Source organism: Corella eumyota, chromosome 5, assembly GCF_963082875.1.
Source record: "Corella eumyota chromosome 5, kaCorEumy4.1, whole genome shotgun sequence".
Taxonomy (NCBI): domain Eukaryota; kingdom Metazoa; phylum Chordata; class Ascidiacea; order Phlebobranchia; family Corellidae; genus Corella; species Corella eumyota.
The window spans coordinates 15,436,571-15,457,009 of NC_137494.1; the positions used below are offsets into that span (position 1 = coordinate 15,436,571).

The 20,439-nt window shown below is 35.5% G+C and overlaps 2 protein-coding genes and 1 non-coding gene across 5 annotated transcripts; 1 reads left to right on the plus strand and 2 right to left on the minus strand.

Moving 5' to 3' along the window:
• Positions 1-6,694: 6,694 nt before the first annotated feature.
• LOC145753606 (beta-1,3-glucan-binding protein-like) lies at positions 6,695-11,082 on the minus strand. Its single transcript, XM_082570009.1, has 12 exons — positions 10,968-11,082; positions 10,796-10,900; positions 10,083-10,208; positions 9,735-9,875; positions 8,946-9,181; positions 8,543-8,700; positions 8,281-8,385; positions 8,157-8,215; positions 7,924-8,041; positions 7,342-7,549; positions 7,041-7,180; positions 6,695-6,776 (listed from the first exon to the last, which is right to left on the minus strand). Exons 1-12 carry the CDS (start codon positions 11,080-11,082, stop codon positions 6,695-6,697), a joined length of 1,593 nt encoding a protein of 530 aa, XP_082426135.1.
• A 672-nt stretch (positions 11,083-11,754) lies between these two features.
• On the plus strand, positions 11,755-19,783 carry LOC145752674 (tetratricopeptide repeat protein 16-like). 3 transcript variants are annotated; one of them, XM_082568991.1, is made up of 17 exons: positions 11,755-11,829; positions 11,998-12,151; positions 12,511-12,661; positions 12,829-12,950; positions 13,577-13,636; positions 13,794-13,948; positions 14,443-14,677; positions 15,181-15,414; positions 15,821-15,955; positions 16,241-16,320; positions 16,497-16,659; positions 17,017-17,101; positions 17,439-17,580; positions 18,067-18,232; positions 18,512-18,648; positions 18,995-19,163; positions 19,541-19,783. In XM_082568991.1, exons 2-17 carry the CDS (start codon positions 12,011-12,013, stop codon positions 19,697-19,699), a joined length of 2,334 nt encoding a protein of 777 aa, XP_082425117.1. In that variant the 5' UTR covers positions 11,755-11,829; positions 11,998-12,010; the 3' UTR covers positions 19,700-19,783. The 3 variants fall into 3 exon arrangements, with proteins under 3 accessions (XP_082425117.1, XP_082425116.1, XP_082425118.1); XM_082568990.1 differs by having other exon boundaries at positions 11,791-11,844; XM_082568992.1 differs by having other exon boundaries at positions 11,791-11,844; positions 12,523-12,661.
• On the minus strand, positions 13,373-13,505 carry LOC145754239 (U4atac minor spliceosomal RNA). Its single transcript, XR_014284121.1, has one exon. It is a non-coding gene; the product is annotated as a U4atac minor spliceosomal RNA (small nuclear RNA).
• Positions 19,784-20,439: the final 656 nt, after the last annotated feature.

Here is a 20,439-nt window from a genome sequence, read left to right on the forward strand (position 1 = left end):
GAATGAATTAAGTTTAAAAATTTAAATATTTTTTGCAATTTGTTTTGTCAATCCGTGCTATCCGCAAATCCAACATCTTTCCAAACGGTAAGTCAAAAACTATTTTAAAGTAATAATAAAGTCAAAAACTATTTAAATTAGGCTTTAAAAAAATATTTTGGTTTCATTCACAAAAATTAAAAAAATTGTATTTAAAAAAAATGTTCGCTTGGGCTAAGCGAACCCTTAACTAAAGCTTTAACTTAGGCTTGAGCCAAATTTTTAGCAAGGACCACAAATAGCCTTATTTTAGACTTAACCTAGGCTCAAGATTTCGATGTTAAGCTTACAGTTAGGGAAGTTTAAATGGGAGGCCTCCCAACGACAAATGGGAGGCCAAGCACTTCTCCGTACGTGGATATTCATTGGTTTCATAAGCGCGTCTGATCAGCTTGTAGTGCCTTTAGGCCGATGGCTTTGATCGACTGTTCGCTTTTTTGAATATCAGATCACCTACGCTATGGCAGGAACTATTTTTCCCTAAATTTTGGCACAGTTTTCAAGCTTCAGTCCGTTTTAGTAGTTCGGTCCTTGGCTAGGTTTTTGGTAGATGTGTTGCGCTTTAGTCTTAGTAGTTAGGTTGCTTGCTAGGTTTTTTAATAGATGTCTTGCACTACAGTCTCAGTAGTTGGTCGCTTGCTAGGTTTTTTGGTAAATATGATTTGCACTACAATCTTAGTAGTTGGTCGCTTGCTAGGTATTTTGGTAGATGTCTTGCGCTTTAGTCTTAGTGGTTGGTTGCTTGCTAGTTTTTTTGGTAGATGTCTTGCGTTTTAGTCTTAGTAGTTGGTCGCTTGCTAGGTATTTTGGTAGATGTCTTGCGCTTTAGTCTTAGTGGTTGGTTGCTTGCTAGTTTTTTTGGAAGATGTCTTGCGTTTTAGTCTTAGTAGTTGGTCGCTTGCTAGGTTTTTTGGTAGATGTCTTGCGCTTTGGTTTTAGTACTTAGGTCGCTTGCTAGGTTTTTTGGTAGATGTCTTGCACTTCAGTCTTAGTAGTTGGTTGCTTGCTAGGTTTTTTAGTAGATGTCTTGCACTACAGTCTTAGTAGTTAGGTTGCTTGCTAGGTTTTGTGGTAGATGTGTTGCGCTTCAGTCTTAGTAGATATGTCACTTGCTAGGTTTTGTGGTAGATGTCTTGCGCTTCAGTCTTAGTAGTTGGTTGCTTGCTAGGTTTTGTGGTAGATGTGTTGCGCTTTAGTCTAAGTAGTTAGGTCGCTTGCTAGGTTTTTTGTTAGGTGTTTTGCACTACAGTCTTAGTAGTTGGTCGCTTGCTAGTTTTTTTGGTAGATGTCTTGCGCTTCAGTCTTAGTAGTTGGTTGCTTGCTAGGTTTTTTAGTAGATGTCTTGCACTACAGTCTTAGTAGTTAGGTCGCTTGCTAGGTTTTTTGGTACATGTCTTGCACTACAGTCTTAGTAGTTAGGTTGCTTGCTAGGTTTTTTGGTACATGTCTTGCACTACAGTCTTAGTGGTTAGGTCGCTTGCTAGGCTTTTTGGTAGATATCTTGCACTACAGTCTTAGTAGTTGGTTGCTTGCTAGTTTTTTTGGTAAATGTGTTGCGCTTCAGTCTTAGTAGTTATGTCACTTGCTAGGTTTTGTGGTAGATGTCTTGCGCTTCAGTCTTAGTAGTTGGTTGCTTGCTAGGTTTTGTGGTAGATGTGTTGCGCTTTAGTCTTAGTAGTTAGGTCGCTTGCTAGGTTTTTTGGTAGATGTATTGCACTATAGTCTTAGTAGTTGGTTGCTTGCTAGGTTTTTTGGTAGATGTGTTGCGCTTCAGTCTTAGTAGTTATGTCACTTGCTAGGTTTTGTGGTAGATGTCTTGCGCTTCAGTCTTAGTAGTTGGTTGCTTGCTAGGTTTTGTGGTAGATGTCTTGCGCTTCAGTCTTAGTAGTTGGTTGCTTGCTAGGTTTTGTGGTAGATGTGTTGCGCTTTAGTCTTAGTAGTTAGGTCGCTTGCTAGGTTGTTTGGTAGATGTGTTGCGCTTTAGTCTTAGTAGTTGGTTGCTTGCTAGGTTTTTTGGTAGATGTCTTGCGCTTCAGTCTTAGTAGTTAGGTCGCTTGCTAGGTTTTTTGGTAGATGTCTTGCGCTTCAGTCTTAGTAGTTAGGTCGCTTGCTAGGTTTTGTGGTAGATGTCTTGCACTACAGTCTTAGTAGTTGGTCGCTTGCTAGGCTTTTTGGTAGATGTCTTGCACTACAGTCTAAGTAGTTAGGTTGCTTGCTAGGTTTTTTGGTAGATATGTTGCGTTTTAGTCTTAGTAGTTAGGTTGCTTGCGAGGTTTTTTGGTTGATGTCTTGCACTACAGTCTAAGTAGTTAGGTCGCTTGCTAGGTTTTTTGGTACATGTCTTGCACTACAGTCTTAGTAGTTAGGTTGCTTGCTAGGTTTTTTGGTACATGTCTTGCACTACAGTCTTAGTGGTTAGGTCGCTTGCTAGGCTTTTTGGTAGATATCTTGCACTACAGTCTTAGTAGTTGGTTGCTTGCTAGTTTTTTTGGTAAATGTGTTGCGCTTCAGTCTTAGTAGTTATGTCACTTGCTAGGTTTTGTGGTAGATGTCTTGCGCTTCAGTCTTAGTAGTTGGTTGCTTGCTAGGTTTTGTGGTAGATGTGTTGCGCTTTAGTCTTAGTAGTTAGGTCGCTTGCTAGGTTTTTTGGTAGATGTATTGCACTATAGTCTTAGTAGTTGGTTGCTTGCTAGGTTTTTTGGTAGATGTGTTGCGCTTCAGTCTTAGTAGTTATGTCACTTGCTAGGTTTTGTGGTAGATGTCTTGCGCTTCAGTCTTAGTAGTTGGTTGCTTGCTAGGTTTTGTGGTAGATGTCTTGCGCTTCAGTCTTAGTAGTTGGTTGCTTGCTAGGTTTTGTGGTAGATGTGTTGCGCTTTAGTCTTAGTAGTTAGGTCGCTTGCTAGGTTGTTTGGTAGATGTGTTGCGCTTTAGTCTTAGTAGTTGGTTGCTTGCTAGGTTTTTTGGTAGATGTCTTGCGCTTCAGTCTTAGTAGTTAGGTCGCTTGCTAGGTTTTTTGGTAGATGTCTTGCGCTTCAGTCTTAGTAGTTAGGTCGCTTGCTAGGTTTTGTGGTAGATGTCTTGCACTACAGTCTTAGTAGTTGGTCGCTTGCTAGGCTTTTTGGTAGATGTCTTGCACTACAGTCTAAGTAGTTAGGTTGCTTGCTAGGTTTTTTGGTAGATATGTTGCGTTTTAGTCTTAGTAGTTAGGTTGCTTGCGAGGTTTTTTGGTTGATGTCTTGCACTACAGTCTAAGTAGTTAGGTTGCTTGCTAGGTTTTTTGGTAGATATGTTGCGTTTTAGTCTTAGTAGTTAGGTTGCTTGCGAGGTTTTTTGGTTGATGTCTCGCACTACAGTCTAAGTAGTTAGGTTGCTTGCTAGGCTTTACATGTCTTGCACTACAGTCTTAGTGGTTAGGTTGCTTGCTAGGTTTTTTGGTAGATGTCTTGCACTACAGTCTAAGTAGTTAGGTTGCTTGCTAGGCTTTACATGTCTTGCACTACAGTCTTAGTGGTTAGGTTGCTTGCTAGGTTTATTGGTAGATGTCTTGCACTACAGTCTTAGTGGTTAGGTCGCTTGCTAGGCTTTTTGGTAGATGTCTTGCACTACAGTCTTAGTAGTTGGTTGCTTGCTAGGTTTTTTGGTACATGTCTTGCACTACAGTCTTAGTAGTTAGGTTGCTTGCTAGGTTTTTTGGTAGATGTGTTGCACTACAGTCTTAGTGGTTAGGTCGCTTGCTAGGTTTATTGGTAGATGTCTTGCACTACAGTCTTAGTGGTTGGGTCGCTTGCTAGGTTTTTTGGTAGATGTCTTGCACTACAGTCTTAGTAGTTGGTTGCTTGCTAGGTTTTTTGGTAGATGTCTTGCACTACAGTCTTAGTAGTTAGGTTGCTTGCTAGGTTTTTTGGTACATGTCTTGCACTACAGTCTTAGTGGTTAGGTTGCTTGCTAGGTTTTTTGGTAGATGTCTTGCACTACAGTCTTAGTGGTTAGGTCGCTTGCTAGGCTTTTTGGTAGATATCTTGCACTACAGTCTTAGTAGTTGGTTGCTTGCTAGTTTTTTTGGTAAATGTGTTGCGCTTCAGTCTTAGTAGTTATGTCACTTGCTAGGTTTTGTGGTAGATGTCTTGCGCTTCAGTCTTAGTAGTTGGTTGCTTGCTAGGTTTTGTGGTAGATGTGTTGCGCTTTAGTCTTAGTACTTAGGTCGCTTGCTAGGTTTTTTGGTAGATGTCTTGCGCTTTAGTCTTAGTAGTTGGTTGCTTGCTAGTTTTTTTTGGTAGATGTGTTGCGCTTCAGTCTTAGTAGTTATGTCACTTGCTAGGTTTTGTGGTAGATGTCTTGCGCTTTAGTCTTAGTAGTTGGTTGCTTGCGAGGTTTTTTGGTAGATGTCTTGCGCTTTAGTCTTAGTGGTTAGGTTACTTGCTAGGTTGTTTGGTAGATGTGTTGCGCTTTAGTCTTAGTAGTTAGGTTGCTTGCTAGGTTTTTCGGTAGATGTCTTGCGTTTTAGTCTTAGTAGTTGGTCGCTTGCTAGGTTTTTTTGGAAGATGTCTTGCGTTTTAGTCTTAGTAGTTGGTCGCTTGCTAGTTTTTTTTGGAAGATGTCTTGCGTTTTAGTCTTAGTAGTTGGTCGCTTGCTAGGTTTTTTTGGAAGATGTCTTGCGTTTTAGTCTTAGTAGTTGGTCGCTTGCTAGGTTTTTTTGGAAGATGTCTTGCGTTTTAGTCTTAGTAGTTGGTCGCTTGCTAGGTTTTTTTGGAAGATGTCTTGCGTTTTAGTCTTAGTAGTTGGTCGCTTGCTAGGTTTTTTGGTAGATGTCTTGCACTACAGTCTAAGTAGTTAGGTTGCTTGCTAGGTTTTTTGGTACATGTCTTGCACTACAGTCTTAGTGGTTAGGTTGCTTGCTAGGTTTTTTGGTAGATGTCTTGCACTACAGTCTTAGTGGTTAGGTCGCTTGCTAGGCTTTTTGGTAGATATCTTGCACTACAGTCTTAGTAGTTGGTTGCTTGCTAGTTTTTTTGGTAAATGTGTTGCGCTTCAGTCTTAGTAGTTATGTCACTTGCTAGGTTTTGTGGTAGATGTCTTGCGCTTCAGTCTTAGTAGTTGGTTGCTTGCTAGGTTTTGTGGTAGATGTGTTGCGCTTTAGTCTTAGTAGTTAGGTCGCTTGCTAGGTTTTTTGGTAGATGTCTTGCGCTTTAGTCTTAGTAGTTGGTTGCTTGCTAGTTTTTTTGGTAGATGTGTTGCGCTTCAGTCTTAGTAGTTATGTCACTTGCTAGGTTTTGTGGTAGATGTCTTGCGCTTTAGTCTTAGTAGTTGGTTGCTTGCGAGGTTTTTTGGTAGATGTCTTGCGCTTTAGTCTTAGTGGTTAGGTTACTTGCTAGGTTGTTTGGTAGATGTGTTGCGCTTTAGTCTTAGTAGTTAGGTTGCTTGCTAGGTTTTTCGGTAGATGTCTTGCGTTTTAGTCTTAGTAGTTGGTCGCTTGCTAGGTTTTTTTGGAAGATGTCTTGCGTTTTAGTCTTAGTAGTTGGTCGCTTGCTAGGTTTTTTTGGAAGATGTCTTGCGTTTTAGTCTTAGTAGTTGGTCGCTTGCTAGGTTTTTTTGGAAGATGTCTTGCGTTTTAGTCTTAGTAGTTGGTCGCTTGCTAGGTTTTTTTGGAAGATGTCTTGCGTTTTAGTCTTAGTAGTTGGTCGCTTGCTAGGTTTTTTTGGAAGATGTCTTGCGTTTTAGTCTTAGTAGTTGGTCGCTTGCTAGGTTTTTTGGTAGATGTCTTGCACTACAGTCTAAGTAGTTAGGTTGCTTGCTAGGCTTTTTGGTAGATGTCTTGCACTACAGACTTAGTAGTTAGGTCACTTGCTAGGTTTTTTGGTAGATGTCTTGCACTACAGTCTAAGTAGTTAGGTTGCTTGCTAGGTTTTTTAGTAAATGTAATTTGCGCTTTAGTTTTAGTAGTTAGGTCGTTTTCTAGGTTTTTCGGTAGATGTCTTGCGCTTTAGTTTTAGTAGTTAGGTCGTTTGCTAGGTTTTTTGGTAGATGTGTTGCGCTTTAGTCTTAGTAGTTGGTTGCTTGCTAGGTTTTTTGATAGATGTTTAGCGCTAGTTGTGTGTAAATTTAGTTTTGTTCGTTATAGACTGAGTGGAGCTTGTTGGTTATAGAGGCTTACATGTTTAATACAATGCTACTTAGTTATATGGCTTGGCTTGTTTTTTATATGAAGTTAATTATTTTATGTGTAAATTAACCGTATTGCGCATAGTAACTTTATAGTTACTGCTGTTTATAAAGCTGCCCGAGTTACTGTTTTTAATGTAGCCTTTATTTGGGAAAGATGTTTATTTAGTTTTATACTTTTTTGTAATAAATTTATAAAATCGATCTTTTCTAAATATTTATAAGTTACTACGATGGCGTTTCGCCTATTTTTATATGTGTGGCTGGCTATACAGCAGTTCGTTACAGTTTAAATTGAAATTATATTTAATTTATTTAACTGCTGGCTTATTATTAAAGCGTTTTTGAGACTAACATTCTTTTGTCTTGACGTTTTTACTTGTTTTTCACTTTAGTTTGAACAATTTTTGCCATAGAATCTGGCTTTTAACTTTCATATACTGAGCTCTATCCATATAAACCACACAATGAAGTTATCATGGCTTTTATTAAAGTTTTAGTTTGCCCAAACTTTGATCGATTTCACTTGAAGAGCAGCATCTTCCCCGTTGTTAACTTCGGCCTTCCATGTCGGATACCTAAGTATACACAGTTAGATTCATAACAGTTACATTATAAGATGTTTAGTGTTTTTATACAGTAAGACAAGGCTGGTAAGAGTTCTAATATAAAGTTTAAGTGTTTACACCATAGGCTGTAGCGTTAGGCACTTCAGACAAAACAACTTGAAGACAGGGCAAAGGTATTACGAATTATGATAAACCTTTTTGACGGATTTTTTTCTTTCTTAAATCAAACAAACCAACAGTTATATAACCGTTATATATTAACAATGTCCTTACCAATCGTTTCTTCCATCCCAGAAGTCCTTGAAAGCAGTTGGTGAAGTGTTTGCCCATGGTTTGTTTCCGTTTCCGTTGATAAAACTATCGGGGAAGTACCCGTTTGTTCCTCCAACAGCAAGGTTGATGATCAAGTGAAACTGAAAAGTGAGAAAGAGTAAATAAGACAACACTGAACTGTTTTACTTATAGAATATCCCACAAAAAGGTCGTATAATATAAAGAGCACTTTTTTGCAGACTATATTTATAATTCTTTTAAATAATTATTCATGTTATTAATGGGTGAAAACCTAACCCACCTCTTGATCAAAAGGGGTCATTTTGCTCTTAGCCTCAACCCACGGGTTATCAATACCCGGAGCTTTGTTCGCAAAATCCCCGAATTTCCAGAATCCGTCGCTCCCTGGATCCACATTAAGATGCTCCACACCATCCAGATAAAATTTGAGTCCGTTTTCGTTCCATTCCATCGCGTAAGTATGGAATCCAGAAGCTAAGGGTCCATGTCTGTGTTAAAATAAAATGTAATAATTGTAAAAAGTAAGCCAAAAACAGTAATTTGTGACTCTTATTTCTGTAATCCTAACTACAGAAGCCTATTTTTATATGTATATATATCTTTATCCTTGATGTGGGAATGTTGAATGCGCGACCTAAACATAGAGTAACATTAGTTACCTCGACCCAGTCTCAAGTTGCCTTTGACAGTTTGAGATATTATAGATTATAATTGCCCGATAATTGAGCTGGCTCAGCAGTAGTTAATACTGTTTATAGCGCCTTACTAAAGGGCGCTACAGCATGAAAACTATATTCTAATGTAGTTTACAGCACTGTCTTATTAAAAGAGTTATCATATGAGGGTACAGAGGTAAACTTACACTTCAGCTGTGGTTTGTTCATAACCGTTGAGAGGCCAGAATGGTCCCCAGTGCAAAGTTGAACCAAACGCATCGTTGCCATGGGAAACACCTTGGCTGTCTCGAAGGTCGGTGTTGCCTGTTATAAGTAACATGACCATAAAATTTATTTAACCATAAAATTTATTTGTGAATTGTTTATTTAACCATAAAATTTATTTGTGAATTGTTTTTCTACAAGTCTTAGTTGTTACCTCTTGATTCAAGAAGATCTATCTCTCCAGATGCTGGCCATTGTCCAAAACGATTCACTCTAAAATATTTGAAGTGTTTATTCAGTTAAGTTATTATCTTATAAGACTGCTCGTATTAACTCACTTTGGTAGAAGCCAGATGGCGGGCCACAACCAATCCCCTGTCGGCATTTTAGCTTCAACTTCAAGTCGACCATATTTGAAAGCAAACGAGTTCACTGTTCGGATTCTGAAACATGTAAACAAAATATTTTTAACACAAGATGAGTTAAAACACATTAAACGTTCACCAGAATAAATGAACCAGTTTATAACTGTTTTAATATCTGACAAATTGCCCTATTTTCTTTTTCGAGTAACTTGTTTTTTTTAAATATAGAACCCACCTTGCAGATTTTACTGGGTTGAGGTAATTGCTTCCACTGCCTGTTCGCTGACAACCCCAGAAAGAGTTGGCGGTGCATTGGTCGGCTGGGGTTGATCCCCAAAGATCGATAGATCCAGTGGAAAGGAATCCTTCGCCATAGTGGTCCGATGTTAGGGTCTAAAGAAAGTGAAAGTATGACAAGAACTGTTAAACAGCACTTAGTTGCACAAGTTAGAGGTTGCCCGTTTAATAAAGAGCGTATTATAAAAATGCTTCATTAATTTTGAAACAAATTCCAGTTTGCCTATGTACTGTAAGAGTTTGTAAAGAAATACATTCCAAGGTTGTGGTAATAGAACTTGTTTGTTACCCTTTTGTTGAATTAAATCTTACCCTTTTGTTGAATTAAAGTTTAAACTTACCGGTTTAATAAAGAGCGTGTTATCTTTGACATAACTGTTGCTCCTGTTGTTCGTATAAATCTGAAACTCCCAGTTTCCTCCTCCAGACATTGTGATCTCATGTTGCCATCGATCAAGGTTGAAGTTATCCCAATCCTCCTGGAAGATTAAACCGTTACATGGAGGAGCTGATTGGTCGCATTCTGATGGGCAAGGATAACTTGAGCATGAGACTCCGATAACTCCTCCACCGCCTCCTGTGGGTAAAAGGTGTTGCATTATGTTAAGAAAACATTTTTCCTATCTTTAATGAATAAATATCTTTTGGTTAAATTTAAGCAAAGTATTTGTGCGCCTTTTATCAAATGATATGTAACAGCTCCATAACCTCACATTGTTTAATATTATAAGCCTCGCTATGGAAGTTTATAGGCGTACTTTAAAATGTCTTTTGTAAATTAAAAGATAAAGTATAATTTTTAGAACTCAATTGTTGTGTTTGAATAGAAGTTTTTGCAAGCCTTCAACCCACTGTTATGGTATAGTTTAACATATTTACATGGTTTAATAGACTAGCCCAGTTATATCCACTAATAGGCGTATTTCCAATCGGAACACGTGTTTTTTAAGACGTGTCTTACTGGAAGTTTTTTACATATCTTTAAAGTTTAAAGCTTTCAACCTTACATTGTTACTGTATGCAGTGTTATAACAGCCACGCTATAGTAACTAATATACACACTAATAATAGAATTTAAAGAAACTAGTGCTGGGCATGTTATGATGGTACTTAAATCAAGTTTAACTTACCTGGTGCGTTGGTTTGGGTTGGTTGCGGGTCTGTCTCAGTGGGTGGTGCGTTGGTCTGTGGGATGGTTGTTGGTTGTTGCGTCACAGGGATGGTTGTTGTAGTTGGTGGTTGAGTGGTAGGAGCTGGTGTAGTGGTTGGTTCTTAAATATTATTAATAAAGTAAAAAATAGTAACCGCTAGTTAAAGTGCGAAGCTTTATAATTACCCCGTGTTTGGCGATCTTAAGTTTTAAAATGAAAAATTAATTGTTAATTGCTAATTCCCTAGTTATTAACAATATAAGCCTTAAGGTTTAAGCTTGTCAAAACCCGAAAGTGAACCTTGTAAAAATGTTAATACTTAGTTACCTTGAAACACGTAAGATTGATCGCTCAAAGTATATCCTCCGCCTGTTGTGATAACATTGATCCAATAATAAACAACATCTCCGATGAACACACTTGCTGCTGAGTTCTCGTGCACGAAGTACCCGCCTATAAATTAAAGAATTAGTAATTAGTTTTATTTAAATCTTGGCAGTTATTTAATATTGAAATTCGTTGTAACATTTAAATTAGCCTTGGGTTTTATACTTGATTAGAAAACAGTGTGCTGTTGTGACATATTTAAGCTATCGTTTAAAATTAGTATTTAGTTGTTGTGTTTAATTGTTGGCAGTGATTAAGGCCGTTAGTAATGCCTTGATATTGATTTCTGGTGTAACATTTTAATGTATTCTCCATATCATTTCAAGATGAATCGTTGATATATTTATTGGGGGAGGATGTGCTGTTGTGACATGTTTAAGCTATTGCTCAAAAACTAATAATGCGGCATTGGTGCGACTCGAACCCCCAAAAATTTCTGCTAGTTGTTTGAGACTTACGTGATATAAACAGGTCAGTTCTATGTTAAGCCTATAACGACAGTACAATGCTATCAAGTTAATACCAAACTGACAAAGTCAACTTAAATCATAGCTAAAGTAATAATATTTTCGCTTTGAATGAACTGTAAATTTTTCTTCTCACATTGCAGATTTACCGATATTTACAAAATACAACAAACACAGTTTACATACCAGTTGGTGAATTCACATCAACGTTGTAGTCGCCAGCAGCCACTCCAAACAGAGGTCGGTTAATGTTGTAATGGTAACCTACTAAAGTAACGGAACCACCATCGTCTGCAATATAAATGTGATGTTAAAAATGAAACTTACAACTTCGGTCGATGGTAGTTAATAAGCATACCTGGGTAGGCAAAACGAATTCCGTTGCTTGCAGTTATAGAGATCTCAGGTTGTTTAACTGTATAACTTAGACCACTTGTCGCTAGCGCTAATATTAATATAACACTCCCTATCATCTTGTATGCTACGGAACCTTAAAGTTTAACGTTGTTGAGTTACTGACAAAGATATATTATTATTATAGGAAAACAACAAGCAGGTTTATTGATAATTGTAGGCTAATAAACTTAAGACTGAACTGGGTCAATAAAAGTGTAAGTTAAAACTTTGAATGTTAAAAACCAATTGATACTTGAATTCTAACCATATTTAGAGGTTAGTTTATAAACTTTATAAACTTTATTTTTGACAGTAAGATTGCTAAAAAGCATTAAAAGTAGAGCTATATTAAAGGTGTAGCCCCTGCAACTGGTTTATATAACTGTGTTGTTCTGTAAGGGTAAATGTATGGGAACGAACATATGTTTAGATGTTATCACTTAAGGAATACAAAACAAACTTAAATATTGTCAACTCATTCACCTGCTTCTAAGTTTAACTTTTATGTTGAAAGTCTAAGGTCGAGCTAGGTTCACTGTCTACGTGTTTAATCACTTAAATATAACTTGACATTTGTACAGATATTAAACAACTTAACGAAACTTATACATAACTTAATTAAATAATCTACAAAGGTATTGTTTATTTTATATTTTTATATTTGCAGACATATAATATTTTTTGTGTTTAGAATAAATACTTATGGTTTTCAAAAAATAAATTGGCAACACCGTATTTTTTTAGCTTCATTGACAACGAAAATTTTGTTTTAGGCAAAATTCGATTCTAAGCTGGCCATGCGGTTATTAATCTAAATAAGGAAGGTAAAGTTTTTTAAGGTTTGTTAAACTTTAGTATTATAACCCATAATTATTTATTAAAAACCTTTGACATTAACAAAACGTCATTAAATAGTTAAAAACGAAACCCGTAAACTGTTAATTTACTTACAGTAATTTACATAGTGCCTATATATTGTTTTAAATTTTTAGAGAAACAAATATCATGGAAACATCTGTTGATAAAAAACAAAATAATAAAACTTTTGAAGATGGAAATATTAAAGAAAGTTTGAAATTAAAAGATAAAAATAAGGAATCATTGACTGGATTAGATTCTGATACAAGTGTTAGTGAAACCGAAAAGGTAAAAAAAACTGACTTAAATTTTTGATATTAAGTTTTAATTTCTAGATTTTTAATTTATATATTTAAATATCTTTATTATAAAAGGGTTGACTTTATAACCTAAACATAGAGTAAAATTGATTACTCTGACCCAGTCTTAAGTTGTCTCTGGTAAGTTGGGATATTATAGATAATAATTGCCCGATAATTATACTACTGATTAAGTTCTGGCTCAGCAGGAGTTTATACCATTTATAGCTTCTTAATCAAGGGCGCTACAGCATGGGAGCAGTGAGGATTGAACCCAGGACCCATGTTTTTGAGGTTTTAAAATAAAATAATAAGTTTAATAAAGTTTAAACAACTTCATAATTTTAGAATTTACAGAAGCCAAGTACGAGCAGCAGTAGTCGCCTGTTTGTGGAAAGTGAACAAAAAATTGAGGATAAAAGAGAAGCCCTTGATGTTACAACTCCTGTGCAACGACCTTTGTCGGCAGGAAGATTAAGAACCCCTCCAAGTGGTGAAAGTAAGTATTTTAAATATTTATATTAATTAATTGAGTTAAAAATAAAAAAAAAATTTTAATTTTTAATTAAGCTTTCAATTTTTTGTGTTAAAATTAGAATCGATTTTTCTGGGTTAATATTTGTATTTTGATTAGAAATTATTAATTTTTAATTAAATTTATTAAAGACCAAGACTCCCTTAACCAAGAAAATGAAGTTCGAAACACTCGGAATATTGTCGCGTTTGATACAGAGCTGGGAAATGTTTATCCAGAGCGAACCGACTCTGAAACTGACCTCATTATTCAGGTAATAATGAAGTGTATGTTAGTTTACTTAACAATTTCAACATTTACAGTATTTTAAACAAAGGTGTAATCTAAGAGCATAAGTTAATAAAAAAAGGGAATTTATAACTCGTCAAACACTTGAACAACGGTGGGACTTGAACTCAGGGCCTTAAGGACTCCAACCAGTTGCCATAACTAGTAGAATTCAATTAAATTTAATGTAGTTTATTTTAGTTGTTCTAATTTATTTTTATCTGGTTTAAACATGTAAGAAATAATATTTACTGGTTTACATTCTCGTACCACTTTTGGTGCAGCTTGAACCCAAAACCCTTGGTGGATTGTAAATCAATGCCATGGCAGTTCTTTGACTTTATAACATTTCCTAAGTTAAAATAAACCAATTAATAAATTGGAAGCCAGCTTCAAAGTAGGAAGAGGCTAGTCAGAAATTGCAACCAATTCTTAAAAAGAAATGGTGCTATGGTGAAGTAAATCACAAATGGTTGTTAGCAGTATTACCCTCACTAAGTCGTTCATTGGATAATAACACTTCCCCATTGATAAGGACATTTAAGAAATATTTGAAAGTTTTGTGTGGTTGATGCGAAAACACTCCCATTTGTGGTGCTTTGTTGTTTTTAGAGGCTGAAAGGAAGTTTGAAAACACCGCCACCTACTGCTGAGGATGGTGTCACTAATAAGGTGGAACAATAATATTTTATTTTCAATTAAACTAATTAAAATTTTTAATTGAAACTTTTAAATTTTAAAAAAACAATTTAATGAAATTTTATTTACAAAAAGTTTTCAAATTTTAAGAAAGTCAAAAAACTATTTTTATTCTTTTTAATCTCTTCAGGAAAGTGGGATGACATTTTCCACTTCAGTCCCTGAAGAAGAACTGGAAGAAGCTCGCAGAAGACAAAAGAGAAGACAACTGGAGCAAGAAATGTGGGGAACTCCCTCTTATAGGAGGACTATGACAGAGGTCATCAACGACAAAGTCCATGAACAGTAAGTTGTGGGATTTGAGGTTTGTGAGTTGGGGGCAATTAAATGTAGAAACTGGGTTGGGTTTTATCAAATCATTATTAATATAGTATTTATTTTCAATGTGGGAAAATTGAATGCGCAACATAAACATAGAGTACCATTTGTTACCCCGACCCAGTTTCAAGTTGCCTGTGGCAGTTTGAGATATTATGGATTATAATTGCCGATAATTATGCTGCTGATTGAGTGCTGGCTCAGCAGGAGTTTATACTGTTTATAGCGCCTTACTTAGGGGCGTTACAGCATGAGAACAGTGGGGATTGAACCCAGGACCTCTTGTAGTGTAGCAAGTGTTCTTACTACTACATTAGCTTCCACTTCATAGATTTAAGTTGTTCATTTTTCCCTAAGATTTCAGTCAAATACTATATGTTATACCAGCAGTAAAAATCAAACCCAATACTTCTAAAAATTTAATTTTAAACCTAGTAAAACAAAATGTAAATTTCTTGTAGTTACAGTCGAGGTGTTGAACAATCGAGTCAAGGTCAGTTCGAAGCAGCAGTCACGAGTTTCACCAAAGCTTTGAACTTGCAACCGAACGATGTTTCATGTTATGTTGAAAGGGCTGAAGCTTACATGCAGTTATGTGATTTTAGGTCTTCTAACCTCAACTACAAGAAAGCCTACTTCCTAGAACCCCATAACCCTGAGTTGTTCGATAAACTTGCTTTTACTTGTTATTTGGAGGTAAATATTTTACTGTTCCTTGACTTCTATTTTAGTAAATTAGAGGTTGTTTTATTTAGATGCCACTTTGGATTTAATACTTTAAATGAATTTAGGCCAGCAAGGTATAGTTGTCGGTACACTTGGTTTCACTACATGAGGTAGTGGGTTCGATCCCCACTGCTCTCATGCTGTAGCGCTTTTGAGTAAGGCACTTTAGACGGTATAAACTCCTGTTGAGCCAGCACTTAATAAGCAGCATAATTATCGGGCAATTATACTCAATAATATCCCAAACTGCCAAAGCAACTCGAGACTGGGTCAGGGTAACAAATGTTACTCTATGTTTAAGCTGTGAAGTCGACCTTCCCACATCGAAAATAAAAAATATAAAAAAAGTCTTGTAATACACTGTGCTTTTAAACCTATTCTTATTGAATTTAAATCCTCAATTATTTTATTGTTATTACTCTTTTTTCGCAAGTTTTATTGTAACAATTAATATATTTTAATTTTTTGTTCAGGGTCAATGCTTATTTGATCAATGTTTATTTGCCGAAGCGTTAGAATGTTTCACCAAAGCCGCTGAGATGCGACCAAATGTTGCAGGCTACCACACGAGGGCAATAACAACACTTGCAGCGCTAGGGAGGAACCAGGAATGTCTGGCTCTTATAACAAGAAGATTAGAGACGGAAACAACCGGGAATCCTGAGTTGTACGTGCTTCGAGCTCGTCTTCATTTACTCTTCAGAAATGTAAGTTAATATTTTGAATTTAATTACTTTTTTGTTTGTAATAAGATATAGAAGTTTGTTAATATAACTAGTTGCATGCTTGTCCTATAGGACTTATTGTTTGCTGGTTATTATATGATTATTTTTAATATGGTCACAAGTAAAATATATTTTTTTTAAATAAAATATATAAACCCCATAATCTAAATAGTTGAGTGTCTTTAGTCTACATTTTATCTACTTATCTGTAACATAGATTGTCATAATATGGTTGCAACAAAACTTTGCCTGGAGGTCTTTTTTTATTTTAAATGTCCTATAATAAATATGTCATCTAATAAGCTTAACTATAAATGGTTGTGATGTTACTTTTACCTAAAAAACCTATCAGTAATTACTCTTAAATTACTTTGTAATGTTATGACAGACAACTTTATGTTACTATGATGTTCGTGATGCTCTGTCAATTGACTCTGAACAGAAACAAGCAAAAGTTTTGATGAAAGAAATTAAAGAGAAAGCTGCCAGGAGCAAGGAACAAGCTATAACCCTCACTTTACAGGTAACCTAAATCAAATCACATTTACTTTGTGAAGTTATTGAGATTTTTTTGGATACAAATATTCTTACTCTTAGGCTTTGGTCATGCAATTGATTTTTATATTTTAATTTATTTGTGTCAGATCAACAACATTTTAAACTACCCCAACTCAAGACTGGGCCTGATTATTATAAATTACCTTAAGACTGTGAGGTCAACCCCCTTAAATCAAAAGTAAATCAATAAACACATGCTTAAGAATTAAGAGTATTGTTATTCTATCTAATTCTACATTATTATCTACAGAACAAATTACAAGGAGCTTTGCATAAAATCACGACAGCAATCGAGACTGATCCTTCAGTTTCTGAATATCATGTTTTCAGGTGAAATAATTTTTATTTAAATAAGCTTTGTTGACTAAGGCAAATTTGGCATAAAAATTTAAAAAAATAACTTATTTACTGTATACAGGAGGCAGTATAGTACTCCTTTTAATAAGTTTTTGCAAAAGCAAAAACAATTACTAATTTGTTTGTAAATTTTAATTTATTGTTTCCAGGGGAGCCTTGTACCGTCGCTTACAAAGTTTCAACGCAGCTATAGATGATTATTTGTTAGGAATGGACAAATCTGACCACAATGAACAAGATCCGGTCTACATTTCAGCTCAGCGTCAACTTCTGCTCACTTACAACGACTTTGCTGTGCATTGTTATCATAGGGTAGGTGGTTGTTGGTAATTTTGTTTCAATATATTGGCAACAAAGTGTACGGGTTGGAACACTTAACTAAAATTTAAACATAAGGTTCTGAGTTTGATCATCATTGCTTTCATGCTGTAGCACCCCTGAGTAAGGTGCTATAAACAATATGAACTCCTGCTGAGCCAGCACTTAATCAGCAGCATAATTACCGGGCAATTATAATCAATAATATCCCAAACAGGCAAAGTCAACTTGAGACTGGGTCGGAGTAACAAATGTTGCTCTATGTTAAAGTCGTGAAGTCGGTTGTAAAGAATAAATTCAGAAAAAATAAATAAAATATATTTAAGATAAATTAATACTTGTATTTAAAAGGGCTTTTTTGAGGAAGCGATTATTTTGTTGAACAAAGCAATCAAGGGGGAGAAGACTGAAAAGGGATTATACATCAACAGAGGAGGTTAGTGGTTTTACATTACAAGTTAATATATTTATTTAATTGTTTAAGACCCAAACCTATTCACGTAACTAATCATAGGGGAATTTGCGCACCTTTAAGTTATTTAATGATTTAGTATATTATAGATTAAACTTGCTCAATAATTATGCTGCTAATTAAGTGTTGGCTTAGTAGGAGTTACTTTGTTTATAGTGCCCTCCTTAAGGGCGCTACAGTATGAAAGCAGGGGATTGAACCCAGAATCTCATGTAGTGTAGGAAGTGTTCCGAACACTACACCATCCATTATATAGCCCACTGTGAGTAACAATATTAAAAAAATTAATATGTTTTTTCAGATTGTTTCTTTAAGTTAAATGACCTTGGGTTTGCCCTTGCTGACTACCAACAAGCCTTAGAGATTGACCCAACCAGCTGGGAGGTCAAGTGTAGGGTCTCAGTTGTTCATAATGAGTTTGGAATACAAGCTTACCAAGATAGGTTTGTTATAAAGTTATGTTACCAATATGTGTTTATAGACTAAAACTGTAGAAGTAAAATTGGTTTACATTCGGTTCTGTGTATAATTTCTATGTTTTTTGATATTGCTAAATTATTGGTTAAGCTTAGTTGATATCTCTTTCTATAGGTGACATCTTGGTTGGTTTAATATGGTCGCAACTCTTAACTTACATTTTCCTAAAATAATTTATTTGTACACCACAAATAGCAGTATTTTTTATTATATAGGCTTATGAATTGGACATAAATATTTATATCCACTAAGCTCTATTTTATATAGATTTATGCTCTACTTATATCTGTGGAATAATAATACAGTTGTTGTAATGTTAAACAATACCAAATATATAACATTGACACAACCTAAGACTGGATCTGATAATAAAATATATACAAAGAAAGTTTGGCCCTTAACAAACAAAATTATTATAATATAAAATGTTTTCATATTTAAACAATGTTTAGACAATACCATGATGCCCAGATCAGATTCACCAACGCAATCGATCACAATCCGAAGGTCGGTCAGTTCTACGTCCATCGAGCTCGGAGCATGTACATGATGCAGGAGGTGGATTGTGCTCGGCAGGATATCCTCATCTCCCTGCATCTTGATCCCAAGAATGAGGAGGTTCATTGTTTACAATATTTTTAGATTAAACAATTGAGTAAGGTGCTATAAACGGTAACTCCTGCTAAGCCAGCACTTAATCAGCAGCATAATTATCGGGCAATTATAATCTATAATATTCCAAACTGGCAAAGGCAACTTGAGACTGGGTCAGGGTAACTGTTGGTCTTCTATGTGTAGGCTGTGAAGATGACATTTCCACATTGATAATGAATAAATATAGGCTTAATCAATGTATTTGTTGTTAATTAAAACCTTCATATTTTGATTCATTTTTAGATCATCCCTCTTCTGTCTCGTCTATTCCCTGGAAGATCGGTGACTGAAGTAATGCAGAGCAAAGCTGCGGAGATTGCTCGAAACTTTATCGCCACCAGTGTTTCATCACAAGTTAAACTACCTCCCGTTTCAACAAAGTAAGTAGACTTTACATGCAATAAGTGACAAACCAGTGGCATGGTGTAGTGTTTAGAACACTTGGCATTGCAACACGGTGTAGTATTGTATAGCATCTGTATTGCCCAACAATAAAGCGCTACACTTTTAAAGCGATGGTAATCAAACCCAGGACTTTATGTAGAGATGCTAAGTGTTAACTAAGACAGAATCAGTACATTCATTATCAGCTTTACAAGCAATATTATTGTAAGTTTAACAAAGTGATTCAAGTCTGAGTTATAGCAACAAATGTTACTTTTTTTATCTGTAATTTGGGCACAATAAAGTAATAACTTAAGTGTTTATATATTTTGATTGTTTTAGTCACTCTTCAAGACATAGTTCCAGAAAAACTCCCCTTACCGTAACCCCACACAATGAACAAGTAGACACCCCTTTAACCCCATTTGAGAGCGATGTTGCACAAATTATTTCAACTCCTGGTCCAAGAAAGATGCCAACAGATATGGAGATCATTAAAGACAAAAAGGAGGTTGTATTTGTTGATATGTCAATGTATTAAATAAAGGGCATAATTAGATGTTGATGTGCATTAATTTACATCGGTGGTGGTAAATTGTAAAAAAAGGCTGATTTTTTAACTTACTTCAAGATATTTGATTAAGTTAATCTAAATCTTTTAAATTTTTTCGATCATTTTTTTCTAATATTTGAGTTGTCAAATGGTTTTTGGCTTCACAGAAGTTTAAACCATTTATAGCACCCTATTCAAGGGAGCAGTTGGAATTGAACCGATGACCTTGTGTAGTAAACCCAATCGTTTTTTACACACTAAGCATATATAACTTATAAAGCACAAATTCAAGATTTTTTATTTAATTAAAAAGCATGTAATTATTTTGTTATTAGGTTAACGCCGAACTTAAGAACATATTCCGCTTTCCAAAGAGTTTAAAATACACAGGACCACGTGTTCAATCCACTATTCAACCCCAACCTCCCAAGAAAGCAGGTAAAACTAAATCCCAAGGCTGGAAGAAATACGGCATGGGCATGACACCAGCCTGAAGTAGTGACAATAATATAAACTTGATTTATAAACTATTGGGTTATGTGCCAACGTTTATTCTATGCTCTTTGTACTTACACTGTGATGGTTAAATTTTCATTTGTTTTTTAGTATTTTTATTTTTTAATTGGATTACATATTTATAATATCGTGACTTTCTTATTTTTGTTTTTAAGTTTGCTTTGACTTGTTTGAGGAGATTGAGATAAAGTTTAGATGAGCAAGAAATATGAAGTCAGTTCAGTTATAAATATATGAGAAAGAATAAAAAAAAAAAAAAACTTACTTACCGGCAGCGTGGTGTAGTGGTAAGAACACTTGCTACACCAGACATGAGGTCGTGGGTTTAATCCCCACTGATCTCATGCTGTAGCGCCCTTGAGTAAGGCGCTATAAACGGTAAAAACTCCTGCTGAGCCAGCACTTAATCAGCAGCATAATTACCGGGCAATTATAGTCTCTATAATATCCCAAACTGCCACAGGCAACTCGAGACTGGGTCGGAGTAACTTATGTTACTCTATGTTTAAGTCGCGCATTCGACTTTCCCACATCGAGGATAAAGATATATACAAAAAAAAAAAAAAAAAAAAAACGATCTTTTTTATTGTAAGATAACTGCTTAACTTTAAGGTGAATAATTATATAAAATAGGATCTTTGTTTTACCTTAAAACAAATTGCATAAAATGTGCAATCTTTGTACTTACTCGCTAATTAAAAGACTACTTTACATATAG

Coding starts and splice junctions, on each gene's coding strand:
- LOC145753606 (XM_082570009.1), bottom strand. CDS start 11,082: ATGATAGGGAGTGTTATATTAATATTAGCGCTAGCGACAAGTGGTCTA. Junction 10,901..10,967: donor AATTCGTTTTGCCTACCCAG/GTATGCTTATTA, acceptor TTTATATTGCAG/ACGATGGTGGTTCCGTTACT. Junction 8,216..8,280: donor GCCATCTGGCTTCTACCAAA/GTGAGTTAATAC, acceptor CAAATATTTTAG/AGTGAATCGTTTTGGACAAT.
- LOC145752674 (XM_082568991.1), top strand. CDS start 12,011: ATGGAAACATCTGTTGATAAAAAACAAAATAATAAAACTTTTGAAGAT. Junction 16,321..16,496: donor TCTGAATATCATGTTTTCAG/GTGAAATAATTT, acceptor TATTGTTTCCAG/GGGAGCCTTGTACCGTCGCT. Junction 18,649..18,994: donor CTACCTCCCGTTTCAACAAA/GTAAGTAGACTT, acceptor TGATTGTTTTAG/TCACTCTTCAAGACATAGTT.